The sequence below is a fragment of the Penicillium antarcticum genome, assembly GCF_028974205.1.
Source record: "Penicillium antarcticum strain IBT 31339 chromosome Unknown utg000004l_segment0_segment0, whole genome shotgun sequence".
Lineage (NCBI taxonomy): Eukaryota > Fungi > Ascomycota > Eurotiomycetes > Eurotiales > Aspergillaceae > Penicillium > Penicillium antarcticum.
In genome coordinates, this window is record NW_026695302.1 from 999,091 (window position 1) to 1,015,852 (window position 16,762).

The 16,762-nt window shown below is 50.8% G+C and overlaps 7 protein-coding genes across 7 annotated transcripts; 3 read left to right on the forward strand and 4 right to left on the reverse strand.

The window, feature by feature from the left end:
* Positions 1-178: 178 nt before the first annotated feature.
* rcf1 (respiratory supercomplex assembly factor RCF1) lies at positions 179-878 on the reverse strand (the record flags this gene model as incomplete). The annotated part of the gene is made up of 3 exons (XM_058462420.1): positions 179-597; positions 670-740; positions 838-878. The coding sequence occupies 3 exons, from the start codon at positions 876-878 to the stop codon at positions 179-181; spliced, it is 531 nt and encodes a 176-aa protein (XP_058321045.1).
* A 717-nt stretch (positions 879-1,595) lies between these two features.
* Positions 1,596-3,426, forward strand: N7508_004355 (threonine dehydratase, biosynthetic; the record flags this gene model as incomplete). Its single annotated transcript, XM_058462421.1, has 3 exons — positions 1,596-1,775; positions 1,850-2,066; positions 2,123-3,426. The coding sequence occupies 3 exons, from the start codon at positions 1,596-1,598 to the stop codon at positions 3,424-3,426; spliced, it is 1,701 nt and encodes a 566-aa protein (XP_058321046.1).
* A 479-nt stretch (positions 3,427-3,905) lies between these two features.
* On the forward strand, positions 3,906-4,388 carry N7508_004356 (50S ribosomal protein L36; the record flags this gene model as incomplete). Its single annotated transcript, XM_058462422.1, has 3 exons — positions 3,906-4,154; positions 4,244-4,278; positions 4,349-4,388. The coding sequence occupies 3 exons, from the start codon at positions 3,906-3,908 to the stop codon at positions 4,386-4,388; spliced, it is 324 nt and encodes a 107-aa protein (XP_058321047.1).
* A 595-nt stretch (positions 4,389-4,983) lies between these two features.
* On the forward strand, positions 4,984-7,561 carry N7508_004357 (elongation factor G; the record flags this gene model as incomplete). Its single annotated transcript, XM_058462423.1, has 4 exons — positions 4,984-5,186; positions 5,237-5,348; positions 5,414-7,443; positions 7,507-7,561. 4 exons carry the CDS (start codon positions 4,984-4,986, stop codon positions 7,559-7,561), a joined length of 2,400 nt encoding a protein of 799 aa, XP_058321048.1.
* A 736-nt stretch (positions 7,562-8,297) lies between these two features.
* Positions 8,298-9,455, reverse strand: N7508_004358 (uncharacterized protein; the record flags this gene model as incomplete). The annotated part of the gene is made up of 3 exons (XM_058462424.1): positions 8,298-8,764; positions 8,823-9,239; positions 9,320-9,455. 3 exons carry the CDS (start codon positions 9,453-9,455, stop codon positions 8,298-8,300), a joined length of 1,020 nt encoding a protein of 339 aa, XP_058321049.1.
* A 1,125-nt stretch (positions 9,456-10,580) lies between these two features.
* Positions 10,581-14,219, reverse strand: N7508_004359 (uncharacterized protein; the record flags this gene model as incomplete). The annotated part of the gene is made up of 1 exon (XM_058462425.1): positions 10,581-14,219. One exon carries the CDS (start codon positions 14,217-14,219, stop codon positions 10,581-10,583), a length of 3,639 nt encoding a protein of 1,212 aa, XP_058321050.1.
* Positions 14,220-14,668: 449 nt separating this feature from the next.
* N7508_004360 (MICOS complex subunit MIC60) lies at positions 14,669-16,717 on the reverse strand (the record flags this gene model as incomplete). The annotated part of the gene is made up of 4 exons (XM_058462426.1): positions 14,669-14,713; positions 14,774-16,374; positions 16,440-16,545; positions 16,604-16,717. The coding sequence occupies 4 exons, from the start codon at positions 16,715-16,717 to the stop codon at positions 14,669-14,671; spliced, it is 1,866 nt and encodes a 621-aa protein (XP_058321051.1).
* Positions 16,718-16,762: the final 45 nt, after the last annotated feature.

Consider the following 16,762-nt stretch of genomic DNA (forward strand, 5'->3'; position numbering starts at 1 on the left):
AAGATCGGGAACACGCCCAGGTACAAAATTCACAGGCACAGCGATGACAGGGCCCATTCCATGCAATTTAGTGGGAAGATCCACACGAAGGGAGAATTTCGATGCATATATACAAAACAAAACAAAAACCCAATCTACTCCCTATATATCATACAAATGAGATACAATATCCGATCCATCATTTTCCAACAAGAGCCCGGACAGCATCCAAAACACCAACAGACTTCTGATCCGCAGGCTCAATCGCCGACCGCGCCGCATCAGGCCCATCACGCGACGTATGCTTACCAGCTTCCTTAGCGGCAGCTTCAATGGCAGCGTGACGCTCCCTCCAAGCGCGATCCTCCTTGTCACGAACCTCCAGCTCATGTAGCCAGGCATCACGCTTCTCCTGCTTCTTGCGGTCTTCCACGGCCTTTTCGAATTCGCGACGCTGCTGGCGCTCTGATTTGAAATACATTCCTCCTGCGACGAGGGCGACCAGTGTAAAGGCTTGCGCGTAAATACGGGCGCGGAACATGCGGTTCATTTCGACTGAATCGCCGGATTTCATGGAGCGGTAGGCGCGGTAGAGGGCGTAGCACGTTGCCGCACATCCTAAAGTGAGGGGTTAGGTATTTGCTGGAGCTTGATGGGGTTGGTAGTATTGGGATCTGTAGGGATGTATACCTAGCGGGACGAGGGGCTCTTCTTTGAGACGGCGGGTGAATTTCTGGACGCCGGTTTCTTCTGTGAATTGACTTGGGTTGTGTTAGCTGATTATTTTTGCCCTTTGGCTTTCATCGTGGAATTGGCGGTTGCAACTGGCGGACAATGGCGGATCGGTATGGGACATACAAGTCATTGTCAAAGGACGAGGGCACTGGTTCGCGACTCATGGTGTATGGCTTGGGGTGGCTCGGGGAGTTGTGCGGAGTTGAATCGCGTTCTTGGGGTGCGGAGTTTTCCAAGATGGGGCGGTCGGGGTCAGATGGAGGGCGACTGTCTTTAAAAACACGGCATTCGGCAATTGATCTGGTTACTCGGTGTTGATCTAAGTCGAGAGGTGGTTGTAGGTGGCAGAATGTCATGACATGATGCCAATGACATAATAGTTATTTCCTGTATCGGGTTATGTAACTATGCACTGCATGGCCAAGAGAGCTACTCAAGAGATATACTAGCTCTACTAACAAATTTTTTCTTCTTTGCAATGTAGTTTTGAACATAGAAAGCTATACGACCCAGACAGAAGCGTTTAAAAAGGGCTATAGGAATTTTGTCTACCCTACGTGCTGTCTTGGGCTGACCGCCACTGTACCACATCGCATTGGAGTATACTTATTCTTCATTCACGCAGCCATGAAAAAAGCAATGAAGCTGCAGCTGAATCAATAGATACAATTGTACTACCCACCTCATTCCATCAAGACTAAATATTCGATTTCCCCCATATAATTCTACAATGGCCAATATTTAGGGCTTGCACCATAGCTTACATAACATCTCCGATCACGGTCCGCCTCCCCAGAAAAAAGAGTCATATCGAGAATTTTCCGACTTTCCAATTCCTGTTGATTTCTCATATTCGGTTTCTGGAATTGTCTGACCTCACCATGTCTGAAGACACATCAAATGATGTTGCGACTCCGGTCACTCCCAAGATGAGTGGACTGGCCTTGACTGAATATACCGCCGCTCCGACACCCCCCAACGAACGCTCGCAGAGAGTTCCTGGCGTGCCTCCCAACTGGGGCATCCCTGAGGCTTTCCTGCTGCCCAATGGCTACCCGGATGTAAGCTTCAGCTTGCCCGTTGTCCCTAACTCTCTGTTGGCTTTCACATTCTAACTTTTGACCCCGCGATCTAGTATCTCCGGTTGATTTTGACGTCACGAGTTTACGATGTTATTGAGGAGACGCCTCTCACTCATGCAGTCAACATGAGCAACAGGCTGGAAAGCCGAATTCTTCTCAAGCGGGAGGATCTGCTCCCCGTGTTCAGCTTCAAGCTCCGCGGCGCATACAACAAGATGGCTCATTTGAACGATGAGCAGCGGTGGAAGGGTGTTATTGCTTGCTCTGCAGGTTGGTCTATACCCAGTTGATTACTACAGTTATAAGCATATGCTGACTTGCTTTAGGAAACCACGCGCAGGGTGTTGCTTTTTCTGCCCGCAAGCTGAGAATCCCTGCTACTATTGTCATGCCCTCCGGTACCCCCGCTATCAAACATTTGAACGTTGCCCGCATGGGAGGAAGCGTCCTTCTCCACGGAAACGATTTCGATGCCGCCAAGGACGAGGCCCACCGGTTGGAGAAGCAGCATGGTCTGACTAACATTCCGCCGTTCGACGACCCCTATGTCATTGCCGGTCAAGGTACTATCGGTATGGAGCTTCTGCGCCAAGCGAACCTGGATAAGCTGGAAGCTGTCTTCTGTGCTGTCGGTGGGGGTGGTCTCATTGCTGGCATTGGTGTCTATCTCAAGCGCATTGCTCCCCAGGTTAAGATCATCGGTGTTGAGGCTCACGATGCCAACGCCATGGCCCAGTCTCTGGACTCTGGCAACCGCATCTTCCTCAAGGAGGTCGGCCTCTTTGCGGATGGTGCTGCTGTCAAGTCTGTTGGCGAAGAGACCTGGCGTCTCAGCCGCGAGGTCATCGACGATGTCATCCAGGTGACTACCGATGAGACTTGCGCAGCCATCAAGGACGCTTTCGAGGATACTCGCTCTATCGTCGAGCCTGCCGGTGCTCTTGCCCTCGCGGGTCTTAAGAAATATATTGCCAAGAACCCCAGCCCTGACCCCAACCGCGAGCTGATTGCCATTACATCCGGTGCCAACATGGACTTTGACCGTCTGCGCTTTGTTGCTGAGCGTGCTGCCCTTGGTGAGAAGAAGGAGGCTCTTCTAAGCGTCAAGATTCCCGAGCAGCCTGGCGCATTCGCCAAGCTTGTTGAGGTTGTTCTGCCCCACGCCGTGACGGCCTTCAACTACCGCTATGCCCGTGAAGACTCCGCCGATGTGCTGATGGGTATTTCTCTCTCTGCCTCCACTGGTCGTGACGACCTGGCCAAGATCATGGAGGAGCTGGAGCGGAATGACATGAGCTGCTGCGACCTGAGCGACGATGAGCTTGCCAAGCGTCACCTGCGCTTCCTTGTCGGCGGCCGCTCTGAAGTTGCCGATGAGCGCCTCTTCATGTTCGAGTTCCCCGAGCGCCCAGGTGCTCTGGCCAAGTTCCTCCGTACCCTCCGCCCTAACCAAAATATCTCTCTGTTCCACTACCGCAACTATGGCGGCGATGTTGGCAAGGTTCTTGCTGGTATCCAGTGTCCTCCTTCCGAGAAGGATGACCTTGAGCACTTCCTCCACGAGCTGGGTTATCCCTTTAGCGAGCAGACCGACTCCCCTACCTATAAGACCTTCTTGCGTGCCCAATAAGCGTGTCATACATTGAAGTGTCATAAAAGTATGCAATTTGGATAACGATAACATGCATGTGCATACATTCTTATTGGTTTAAGCGGATTCGAGGTCCATGTTGTTTGGCGTTTGGTATATGCGATATAGACCCTCTGTATCATAGGTCACATTGTCTTCCGGTCTTTATATTTCTTAAAGACATACAAATATCAAAAATATGTCTATTCTTCTATCAACTTATCAAATAATTCCAATTGCCAATTCTCCTTAGTATTCTGCGATTCTTGTAGTTCTATGTAGTCCAGTCCCACCAATCATTACACGTCTCGGCCGATCGGCAATACAGAACCTCCGGCCAACCTTTGCGATCACGGCAAGAACCTTCTGAGCCAAAACATCGACATTCGCTCCATCTCGATACTTCCTGTTCGTTTTAGGAGAATTGAGGCACGGCTTCGAATTGCTCGCCTCTCTCGGAGTTTCCCAATACCGCCGCCATGTTCTCCCTCCGCGCCGCCATCGGTGCCTCCTCCGGTGCCCTCCGCCAAATCTTCCCCTCGGTCTCCTACAGAACTGCTTCATTACGGCCATTCTCGCACATGATTCGCAATGGTTTGACGAAACTTCGCGGACAAGCACATACTAGCAATTCCGTCGCTGTGGGGGTTGCAGCTGCTCGTCAGATTGAGCAGGTTCGCGGGATGAAGACTCGTTCTTCTGTGAAGAGACTTTGTGATGGCTGCAAGGTATGATTGAGCCTGCATATTATGCCGTTGGACACTATTCCGGGGTGAATTTTTTTACCGGAATGACTGGTGCTAACTACGTTCTGTAGCCCGTTCACCGCAAGGGCCGTGTCTACATCATTTGGTGAGTGCCTACCCTGCGCCATTAGACGCTATATTTGAAGCACTTATTGACATTTCATTTTCTCTTTCAGCTCGAAGAACCCCAAGCACAAACAACGGCAAGGAAAATAGATCAATTTCCTTCTTGCGTTTTTCCCAATACCATGCATCGCCTCCTCCTTCCGCGGGTGCCTTTATTCGAATACTCTGGGATATCGGCAGAAGCCTAGAGCATTTAGAATGGCTCTTACTGGGCATATCGTATCCTTGATGCATACATATACGGTTTGTCGCCTCGGAACTTGGAATTGGCGGCATGCTCTTGCATTCTTGTTTCAAACCAGACAATGGTTGGATATCACGGCGCCTTTGTCTTTTCTTGTATATTAGTGTTACAACCAGGAATATCGGATCCTCTATTTCGAATCAAATGATCTCCAGTCTTGACTTCTGCTTCATGGTTTTTTATATTCCTTTTACGGACCAGCTTTCTCCATTCTAACACGTCTTTGTCTAAGAATAACTGTTCAACCCTTCCAATGCCATTTAGAATCCTAGTATCTCTGTTTATACTCCAATCTCTGTACAATTCTAATTCATCAACTCTGATGGGCCGATGTAAATCACGTGACGCGTTCCTGGCTTCCCCGAACTTTTTTTTCGGGGAGACAACAGAACATTCAATCCGCGTTGTTCATATCAATTCCGGTGTGAGTGGATCATCAAGATGCGGTCTCCTTCTCTTGCACGGTTACAATCCCGTGCGGTGTCTGGCTTGACCAGATCGGCCCGTTTCCAGCCTCAGACTCTCCTGCGCCAGCGATGCGCTTCTACAGCCGCGTTCCGGTCCGCCGCTGTTGCGCCGGCTTATCAGTCGAAGTTTGGACAATGGGACCAGCGACGCAATGCTTCTGCTACTGCGTCTGCAGTGTGAGTTTATCTGCTTGCTTCCTCATTCTACTTCTAATATTTGGTTATAGTCTTGAGGCTGCTAAGGCCAACCCCGATGGCCTGTCCCAAGCCGCCATTATTGACAACCTTGATCCCGTCGAGGCCGCTCGTCTTGACAAGTGCCGTAACATCGGTATCGCGGTACATCATACCCCAGTTGCTCCCAGCTCGCCACTGTATCGTGTCTAATCAATATCTTTGCGCAGGCCCATATCGACAGCGGCAAAACCACCTGTACCGAGCGAGTTCTTTTCTACACTGGTCGTATCAAGGCTATCCACGAGGTCCGCGGGCGTGACAGCGTCGGCGCCAAGATGGATTCCATGGATTTGGAGCGTGAGAAGGGTATCACCATTCAGTCCGCCGCCACTTTCTGTGACTGGGTCAAGAAGGATAAGGAGGGCGTTGACCACAAGTACCACCTCAACCTGATCGATACCCCCGGCCATATTGATTTCACCATCGAGGTCGAAAGAGCGCTGCGCGTTCTGGATGGTGCCGTCATGATTCTGTGTGCCGTCTCTGGTGTCCAGTCCCAAACCATTACCGTCGATCGCCAGATGCGCCGTTACAACGTGCCCCGTATTTCTTTCGTCAACAAGATGGACCGTATGGGTGCCAACCCCTTCAAGGCGGTTGACCAGATCAACACTAAGCTCAAGATTCCTGCGGCTGCTGTTCAGGTTCCTATTGGTACCGAGGATGAGTTCGAGGGTGTCGTGGATCTGATCCGCATGAAGGCTCTTTACAACGTTGGTGCCAGTGGTGAGGAGATCATGGAGAAGGATGAAATCCCCGAGAAGGTCAAGGCTATGGCTGAGGAGCGCCGCAGCATGCTCATCGAGACTCTTGCCGATGTCGACGATGAGATTGCTGAGCTGTTCTTGGACGAGATCATCCCCAGCGAGGATCAAATTAGAGCCGCTATCCGCCGCGCCACCATTGGATTGAAGTTCACTCCTGTCTTCATGGGTTCCGCTCTTGCCAACAAGTCTGTTCAGCCTATGTTGGACGGTGTTATCGATTTCCTTCCCAACCCCTCCGAGGTCGAGAACTTGGCTCTTGACCAGAAGCGTGACGAAGCCTCCGTCAAGCTTGTCCCCTACAACTCCCTTCCCTTCGTCGGTCTCGCCTTCAAGCTTGAAGAGAGCAACTTCGGTCAGTTGACCTACATCCGTGTGTACCAGGGTACTCTCCGCAAGGGCTCCAACGTTTTCAACGCCCGCAACAACAAGAAGGTCAAGGTTCCCCGTATTGTCCGCATGCACTCCAACGAGATGGAGGAGGTCAGCGAGATTGGTGCTGGTGAGATCTGTGCCGTGTTCGGTATTGAGTGTGCTTCCGGTGATACCTTCACTGACGGTCAGCTCGGCTACAGCATGTCGTCCATGTTCGTCCCCGAGCCCGTCATTTCGCTCTCCATCAAGCCCAAGCAGAGTAAGGATGGCGCCAACTTCTCCAAGGCCATGGCTCGTTTCCAGCGTGAGGACCCTACTTTCCGCGTTACCTACGACAGCGAGAGTGACCAGACCATTATCTCTGGTATGGGTGAACTCCACTTGGATATTTACGTCGAGCGTATGCGCCGTGAGTACCGCGTCGACTGCGAAACCGGTCAGCCCCAGGTCGCCTACCGTGAGACTATCGGCCACCGCGTCGAGTTCGACCACCTGCTCAAGAAGCAGTCCGGTGGACCCGGTGAATACGCCCGTGTCATGGGATGGATGGAGCCCACCGGCGCTCTGGAGGAGAACAAGTTCGAGCAGCAAGTTGTCGGAGGTTCCATTTCCGAGAAGTTCCTGTACGCTTGTGAGAAGGGATTCAACCTGTCTTGTGACAAGGGTCCTCTCATCGGCCACAAGGTTCTTGGTACTCGCATGGTCATCAACGACGGTGCCACTCACATGACTGATTCTTCCGAAATGTCCTTTAAGAACGCCACCCAGCAGGCGTTCCGCAAGGCTTTCGCTGAGTCTCAGCCCTCCGTCCTGGAACCCCTCATGAAGACGGTCGTTACCGCCCCTACTGAGTTCCAGGGTGATGTTATCGGTCTGTTGAACAAGCGTGGTGCTACCATCAACGACACCGAGACTGGTGTCGACGAGTTCACTATCTACGCTGACTGCAGTCTGAACGGCATGTTCGGCTTCAGTACTAACTTGCGCGCTGCCACTCAGGGCAAGGGTGAATACACCATGGAGTTTAGCCACTACGAGAAGGCTCCAGTTCAGATGCAGTACGTTTACCCCCAACATGCCCCAATTTACATTTTCAATGCTAACTGATATCTCTCTTCTAGGAAAGAACTCATCGCCAAGCACCTGAAGGCTCAGGCCGACAGACACAAGAAATAAACGACCAAACTAACATGTAATATTCCTCCAATCCTCCCTTCCTGCAATTCCATCCAATCAAGGCAGCGCCTGGCATTGGAAATTGGCATCTTGTTGGATTCTCTCCAAAACCCTCCTGTACTATTTATGGCATGGCACTATATCACTTTTGTGCATTTCTGGACCTGTATTTCAAGATTTAAGGCTACTTTCTACTCTCCTGTCTGAACAATAGATCATTGTTTTATATTTTGGCTTTTATGTGGCTTGCTTGGGCAAGTCTTGTATATTCTGAAGGGTATATACCGCTTCCTATGTGTCGGCTTTGCTCTCTACACCTCTCTCCTACTGGCTTAGATGGCATTTCATTATATGTTGAAGCTGCAGGGTGCATTATATATTGAAATTCTATAATTATACAAATTTATCAGTGTATGGAACAAAGAACTGCTTCCCGAGATATTATAGACTTCCTACTTGGGTTATATATTTAGGGCTCTTCAAGGTAAACCAGCACCAATCTACAGATTTTGGGTTGAGTTACAAATTGCAAGAAACTATCGGTTTCAAGCAGCAGATTTTTTTTTGAGTAATTCTCCGAGGAAAATAGCAACAATGAAACCATCAAGCCAAAATAGACAAAGGATGATGCCAATAAAGGGCCCATAACAAAGGAAAGATAATTCTGTAAAGCTTAGCATAGAGAACTGAAGTGAGACTCACTGTATGAAGGTATTATGGGCATAGTGAGTTCCATTCACTCTTTCTCTCCCTTCAAGAATTCCTTACGGAGATCCTTCTTACCAGCCCACTTCCTAAGTCCAGTGGAAGCAAGACGGTTACAAACCTTGCGGTATGAGAAGAAACCAGGGATAGATTTATTTGTTTTCTTCGGGGAAAGCGGATTAGGCTTATGACCTGCCTGCACAATATCAGCTTTGATGGTCTCAATGTTGGGGAGTCGTGTCACTTCGAGCTTTCGCTCGTTTGCCTCTGCTGGCTGGAAAACTGTAGCGTCGTAGAAACTGTCCGACCATATTTGTTCATCCTTAAAGTCTGTCAAGGCATTGCTTGTCCCAGCGGTGAACTCCATCTTTAGCATATGCAGGTCCTCTTCGGATGCAGATATCGGCACTTTGGTAGCCCGCATTGTCGAGAGAACGACCTTCGGGATTGGATAGTCGGTGAGGAGCTCCTGCTTTATGGACGTCTGCTCCTCCAGGCCTTCAATCAACATTGCCAGTAGTCAGTTCTTCGGTATCTAAGAAGGAGATTTTGGTACCTTCAAACAGAGCTTGCTGCTCTCTCTTGCAGTTGGAGCATTCATACTGCAAAGGTGTTTTCTCTGGCTCAGCCTCTTCCTCTTCTTCTATACGGCCCATAAGCGGGTCAATGATACATGCCTCGTCGTACATGATCATCTGGCTCGCCACTTCCTCGCTGCAATGCGCAAAGATAATATTCCAAGCGACGTCGAAGTTAGCAAAGCCTCCGTCTACCATGTTGGTTAGCAGGCTGATGATATGACCATCCATGTCGTATAGGACGTAGATGAGGAACACACCGATAGCATCGCCGGGGACCTTGGCTTTGACCCAGAGGGAGAGCTTTTCATCCAGGTGCGCGAGGGTCTTCGCCTCCCAGTTGATTACGATCAACTCATCAATAACACCGTCGATGTCCTCCGCCGGAGGTCTTGCTCATGTAGGAAGGATGCAAGTAGGGCTGAGAGGTTCCATCGGACTCCTGGGCTCTGTGGGCTGAAGTCTGGTGGCGCACGCCTGTTGTGCTTTGGCTCCTCTGCAATGAGGCACTCAGGGTCATATACAGAGGTTGATATGTCGCGAGAGCCAACGCGGGCGTCCTTGGACTCTTCGGTTTCGTCAAGGAATGTGACCTTCTTGCGCGACGCCATGATTGTTTTCTGTGTTTTGTTTGTTTTGTAGCTTCGAGTGTGATATGTGAATTGATTGTGGTATTGTCCGCTAGCCTCGAAGTACTTATACCTTTGTGACATCGAACATGCTGCCATTCTCAATGCTTCTCTGTAAAAAGACACAAAAGAAGCAAAGAATGGATTTTCTGTTATTCCAAATCTTTCCAGTCTTTGTAGGCACGTCAAGTCTAACAAGCCATTGTTCTGTTCTCTGTTTGTAATGTTTTCTTTCTCTGGGCTTTCTATTCTCATTGTTGACCACGGCTTAGTATGTCAATATCATATCACAAATAGACAAAGAGGATTATTTTTTCTAGCTCTGGTAAAACGCTGTGCGTCTTCAAAATACCAATGATCTCAATCTAGTTGCTCTGGCGTCACTAAGCACAAACTGAGCACATAAAAGAAAAACAATCTTTTCCATTGCAAACCCCTTTTCCTTGCACATACTTTGTCTAGTCAGGAAAAGCTCACCAATTATAGTTCTCTTTATCAGATCAGTTAACTGTTCGTCGCCCAAGCAACATTCCACTGGTCCCCTTCCAGGAGAAAACATCAACTGTCTAACCGGAAATCCGGCGGTCTTTATTGTGCGCCATGGACAAGAATAAAGCGTAACAAGAGCGACACATTTACCCCCGAGGTCTTTTTAAAACACTCTGACAATATCCTGCGCCAGACACTTTTTCTTTGTCAGTGTCCAAACTAACAGCAAACACCTGACAAGGCTTTGTCAAATTTAGAGCAACTTGTGGCTCTTTGCGTTCCTTGTAATTTCAATGTCTTTGTATTTCTGTGATTGAAAGAACACAAGTAAAAGGCATAGTTCAAACCCCCATGTATTGAATAAGAAATACAGCATTAAAATATGTACATACATTGAAATCAAGCTGTGAGAGGAGTCAGTCGACAGATGCAACGCTCCATTGAATCACATATGGTGAAATGAGAAGAAGTAACCGAGTATAAAGAGACACGATGGGTATATGCGCGCCAATGGCCAACAAAGTTGAATTGATTAGTATAGAACGAAAGCCTCCAAAAGGATAGACACAACAAGAAGAAACGAAAGGGAGAAAAAATAGCGTATGCTGCGGTCAACGATCACAGCCACAAGACCCATCGTACACCAGAGAATGCACCTCGGAACACTCCGCGTACAAGCTTGAATGCCATGACGATTAGCCACACCCACCACAGCATAGCAACAAGAGCCCATTCCAAGACCATAAAGCCCGTTCGCCGGATCCAACGTAGTCGACGGCGTCGCTTGCGTATCCCCATGTCTAGGGCATCGCTGAGCTGCTTCACGGCGAGTGTGCTTGTGGTATTAAGCTGGACACACATGTCCTCGGCATCATTTGCTGTGGATCGGACACGAGGAGTAAGAGATTGCTTGACCAGATCTTCCAAGCTCTTGAGTTGTTCGCGGAGAGGCGAGGATGTAGTTGTAGAGAAATGGTGCATAGACTGTTGGAAGGAGTATTGGGTTTTTTCGAAACGTTGCAGAAGGTTTTGGGCTGCGATATCGAATTCCTCAATTCGCGTGACTCTTGGGTTAGATGTAGATGATAGTGCCGTGGGGCCCAGAGAAGCCTGAAGCCAGTGCGGAGCTGTTTCGCGGTTTTCGTGGGCTCGGCGAGTGATTTCTCGGGCTTTAATACCGGACGACAACAACAGGGCTTGGGTGCGCTCCACTTCGGGTTTTCCAGGTACACCTGTGTCATTCGAGGTGCGAAGACTTCGTCCAGAGATGCTCCAGGCACGACTAGAGCCTGAAAGTCCTGCGCATCTCCCATCTGGAGAGAGTCCTGGGGATGCGCGGGCATTGGCGAGGCCAGTAACAGGAGGTCGTGCTAGACTGAAAGGAACAGATGGACCCTTGATCGCGTGTTTGACCCGTTCAGTGTGTAGAGAAGGGGCAAAATCCAAGGTTTTACTGCGTGGCAAAGCGAAATTCTTGGAGGATTCGTTGGTGTCGCGTTTTCGTGGAGACACCCGTTCTTGAGGATTGCCAAAGTCGATAGCTTCCGGGGCTTGGATTCGTTCGTTCTGTCGTAATGGAGACGTGAAACTCGGCAAAGAGGGAATGAAACTCCGGGATGCGGCTTTTTCAGATTCCTTGCGAGGCAAACGCCCAGAATCCTCGGTAAATGTTGGCAGACGCTCCAAAAGTCTCTTGGAGCTGGACTTCTTGTCCAATTTATTCTCATCGTCGGAATCGCTATCGTCTGAGACAAATGTAGTTGCGGATGATGATTTCCGTGAATCGGGATCTGCATCTTTTTTCAGAATGAGATCGCCAACCTTGGAGACTTCATTGCCCACAAGCTCTGCTATCCGACCTGGTCCCTTGAAGATGCCTCGAAGTTTTGATTCGGGAAGATGGGCTCCCTTGCGAGATTTATGTCCATCCGCCTTACTCCCTTCAGACGTGCCTTGATCCGCTGTATAAGACGAGGACACGACATCAGGGAAGGGACTGGGCTCAAGCTTCGGGGCTTCCGTGCGCTCAGGCGAGGTCACACTATGTTGGCGCGAAGCCTCACTTTCAAGGAATTCATCTTCGTGGAGGTCTCGTTGCTTGCTCTTGCTGCGTTCATGGCGGGAGACAATCTTGTGGCGAAGTCCCTTCTTTGCAGGCGATGGAGATCGACTTGAAGGAGGAGACAGATTGACCGCGATACTCGGGAAATATCCCGCGTGTACCGGGGAATTAGGCGCAGTGCTATCCATTCCTTCCAGGGACATTCTAGGGTCGGCTCCATTATCAAAACTGCCTGTTGATGAAAGTGATCCCCTTCTGTGCTTTTTTCCCTGTCCTGTATTGAGCGACAGTGGCTCAGAAGGCTGAGGTGTTCTACCCCGGTCAATTTCGGCAGGTTGAACAGCAGGGGACTTAGCACGGGATGCCCGAGTCGAGGATAAGTTCCGTGTAGATTTGTCCACCAGTTTGTGAACATGTTCTCGAAGATGTTCACGAGACATGCGAGGCTTTTCGTCGATGGAATGTGTGGAATCTGTGCTTGAAGAGCTCGAAACACTGCCAGAACGCAACTTGACTTTATTCCACCGTGAAGGTTTCCGTGAGCTAGAGGCACTGCGACTGCGTAAGCTGTGTGAATGGCTTCGGAACCTGTGTCTATGTCGCCCGCGACCGACGCTCTTGAATTCGTGGGCCAATGCAGGGTGCGCACTTGACATAGAAGTACGACGTGACGAGTGTCTGTCACCGGGCACCTCCACATCAACGGAAGACCGGATGTTATGTGCGGTATTATCAGCGTGCGAGTTCGTGATTTTCAGATGCATCGAGTCAGGGTATAGTTTATAGCCATCCTTGTCAACGACCTTGGTCTTGTTGGTACCTTCTTCAAGCCAAGCGGCATCGGCCAGGAGCTCTGCAGGTGAGATCTTCCAATCAATGCGTGGTCGGCGAGCTTTCATGCTGCTCGTCCGACTAACACGCCGCAGACTCGATGGAGGAGATGTAGTCATCATATCTATATCATCCTGATCTCCATGCTGTACATGACGGTGACCCTGCTGGAAAGGAGGTAACCTCAAAGATTCTAATTGGTCGTGCTGTCTTGAGCTGTATTTTTGCTCAACGTTGCTGATCCATTGATGAACTCGCTCAACGTCGTGCCATCCTTCTGCGTCCGCATCGATAGAGCACTTTTCACGATATCTGACCTTGCGGTTCCGAATCATTTGAAGCGGGTTATAGCCTCGATGGAGCTGTCCAGATTTCGAAGACTCTGTCGGGCTATCTCTTTTGGCCTCGCGAAGGGGAGGCAGCAAAGGAAGGAGCCGTACATATTCATGGAACAGGTCAAAATGAGTTCGGGCTCTCTCGGCACGGGCCAAAGTACTTTCGGAAAATTCATATGCTCGGTGGTCATCAACCGCAGACGAAGGTAGCAAATTCACAACAGATGACTGTTCAACACTGGGCAACGTCCCCTGTGACAAACGGTCACCAGGAAGCTGGGTGTAATTGCGAAAGGCCGAGTCACGATGGAAGTTTCGTGAATTTGGGGACTGCGCATAGCTGTCTCCTTGCGGCATAGCAGGCTGAGATACAGATATCGGTCTTCGGCCTCCTGTGCCTGGGGGTATACCAGAAGCCGTCCTCCTCCTAGACTCATTCAAGTTCAAGGCTAGATTCACAATCTGAATTGAATCTCTATCGAGGCCAGGTGTCGACTGATCCGTGCTGCTTCTCTGTGTCTCGGGCTGCGACGAGCCTCCAGAAGGCTCTCTAACAGGATTAGAAGCTTGGCCAGCATTAGCCGGTGTTGGCACACTATCCACTGCAACTGTTTCGGCTTCATGGTTTTTATGTCGACTCCAGGGGAATCGTGATCGTTTCTTTGGGACCACGATATCGGATTCGGGGACACTGCGCCTCTCCGCAGGAGGCTCCGATGGTCGTGGGCGGTGCAAGCTGACTCTGGTGCCTTTCGAGCGAGGCAAAGAGTCAACTAGGAAGCCGCTTGGGCTTTGTGTCCTCCGCTGACCAGGTTTCCTTCTCTCTCCTTCTCGAGAACTGCTGCCCAGTGTACTACCCTCCAACTCCCCACTAGCTCGCGCCTCATTCACGTGCGGAGTGCTTTGGCGAGATGAGCCGCCATCGGATCGTAGTAAAGGTGAATAGTGTCCATCGGGTCGGTCTCGCAGTCGTCCATTGTTAGGAGGCATTGAAGATCGTGCCGGGGGTTCGTTCGGTCGTTGCGACATTGCCGCGGGAGGGCAATGGTGCTAGATGGCCACGCTCGATAAAGAGACAGCGGACCTGGTTTGGCCAGACACAAGCATGGATGCGGTCGGCCAAGTTGGCAAGGATTCTTATACCAGCACAATCAAAGGCCAGATTGTATGATCAACCTGCAAGACGTAACGCTCCGATGTAGATCGGATGCGCGTCAACCAGTTACGTAAGCAGACCCTGGAAGTAAAAGAAAAGGATATGACATCAAACAGCCCTAAGGAGCCTGAGAGGATTTGAAACAGTGCAAAAAGGAACTATCCTGGATTACTTTAGGCTAGCCTGTGTTCCTATTGGACTAAAGGACATAGGAAATATCTAGCATTTGAGTCTAAAGCACAAGTACATCTAAAGGTACAGTTCCTGTAGAAGACGAGGATATACAGGGTAAATTGAAATCGACATCGCTCAAAGCATGCACTTACTCAACACGCAGGCACTGGAGGCGGGCCTCGGCCTCAATAACCTGTAAAGACTGTTAGTAAATCTGATTGAACATGAGGTTAATAAAAGAATTGAAACTCACCTCGAGAGCCTGCTTGACTTCGAGAACCCGACGGACATCACCCAGCCAGTCCTTGCTGAGAATCTTGGCCCAGCCCTGGAGCGTGTTCATCTCGCGAGCGGCGGCATCAATGTCACCCTGCTGCAACAAGCTCTCGGTTCGGACCAGGATGCTCTCTACATCATCACCCTCGGACACGGCATCCTTCTTGAACATGACTTTGCTCAGGACAAGGCTGGCGGCGTGGCTGGCCACACCAGCATCCTCGGGTAGCAAGCTAGCCTTACGGACTTCGCTGGCGACGCGGCGGAAGCGGTCGAAGATCTGGGTAGGGGAGGGGATACCACGCTGGTAAGCGGTGGGGTTGATGGAAGCAATGGCAGCCTCGACAACGGGATCATCGGAAGCAAGCTCCTTCACGGCCACAAGCTCACGGATGAAGGGACGAGGGGTCTCGGCACGCTCAACAACGGTGCGGACGGCATCGAGGGCAACCTGAAGCTGCTGGGTCTTAAGGTTTGTGTCGATGACGCTGCTCCATCCGGCAGTCAAGGACTCGAGTTCCTTGATGTCGGAAGTGAGCTCGTTCAGCTTGCTGAGACGGCCCTCACGCTCACGCTCAACGAGGCTCTGGACCTCGTGAATGTACTTGCGGTTCAGCTCGATGGCCTGCTCAACAAGCTCATTCTGGAGACGCTGCTCGGCGAGCTCCTGGGCGTGACGGAGCTCGGTGGAGACCTTTTGCTGGTAGGCCTGGGCGAGCTTCTCACGCTCAGCCTCGAACTCCTCGCGGAAGGAGGCAAGATCAGTGGAGCGAACCTCCTCGAACTGACGGATCAATTCACGTGCGGACTCATCAAAGGTGGCGTGGGCCTTGTTGATCTCCTCCTGGGCAGTGTTGCGAACCTCGCTGCGGATGGCAGCGATCTTCTCGCCGATCTTCTGCAGCTCGCCCTTAGCCTTGGCGACAGGGGCAGAGTACTTGCTAGAGTTCTCATCGGCGCTGATTACTGTGACGATATCGTTGAATGTCTTGACCAGGTCCTGGACAACGGAGTCGTCGCCATCCTGCATCTGAAGCAATTCAATAGTGCTAGCAGCAACAGCTGGTTGTCTGGGCTCCTCCAGAGAAACAGTCTTCTTCTCCTCGGGCTTGGACTCCTCCTTAGGGGCGGTCTTGGTGGCCTTGTCGTCCTTGGCCTTCTGGACCGCAGCCATGCGCTCTTCGGGCCTGGCAGTTGCGGACTTAGTGTGAGCCTCATGGGCACTGGCATCTGTCTTTGCCTTTTCATCGGCCTTTTCTTCACTGGCAACATTCCAAGATAATCCACTCTTGCTGGGGATTGTCACAGCGTTTCCTTCCTCTCTGGGGGTGACCGGGAGACGGTTCTGATGTCTCGAGGCATTGGGGAAGCGGCGGTAGAAGTCACGCTCCTCGAAGTAGAGGACGCATTGCTCGCCGTAGGGGATGTACTCGGTGAAGAAGTCGTGAAAGTTATCGGACTTCAGGGCGAGGAAGATGCTGCCGCCATAGGCGAGACCGGAAGTGAGAATCAGGTAAATCAAGAAACGACGGAAACGACCGGTCTTGCGGGGAGCAGGCGGGGGAGGGAGCTTAGACTCTGCGGTGAGATCGCATTAGAATTGGAGAAAGATGACAATGCCAATATAGGAAAGGTCGTCATACCTTCAGCAGCCTTCACAACAGTCTCGGGAGGGACACTGGACTCGGAGGAAGGGGAAACTGGCGTAGGGCCACCAGTGGTAGGAGGCTTAGAATCGGCAAAGAATCGCTGCGCGTGACAATTGTAGTTAGAGGTGAAGTTGTAGGCACGTGTATGGTCTTCTTACCTGACCGGCGAGTCGGTTGCTAGCACCGGCTCTGGACAGCCATTGCGACGGGATCCGTTGGCGAATAGGGTTCGACAGCAATTGCCGACCCGGAGCAATCGAAGAGCGCAGCATGACGAGCCACACAGTCGCCAAAAAGAGTGGCTAGAAGTGATCAAA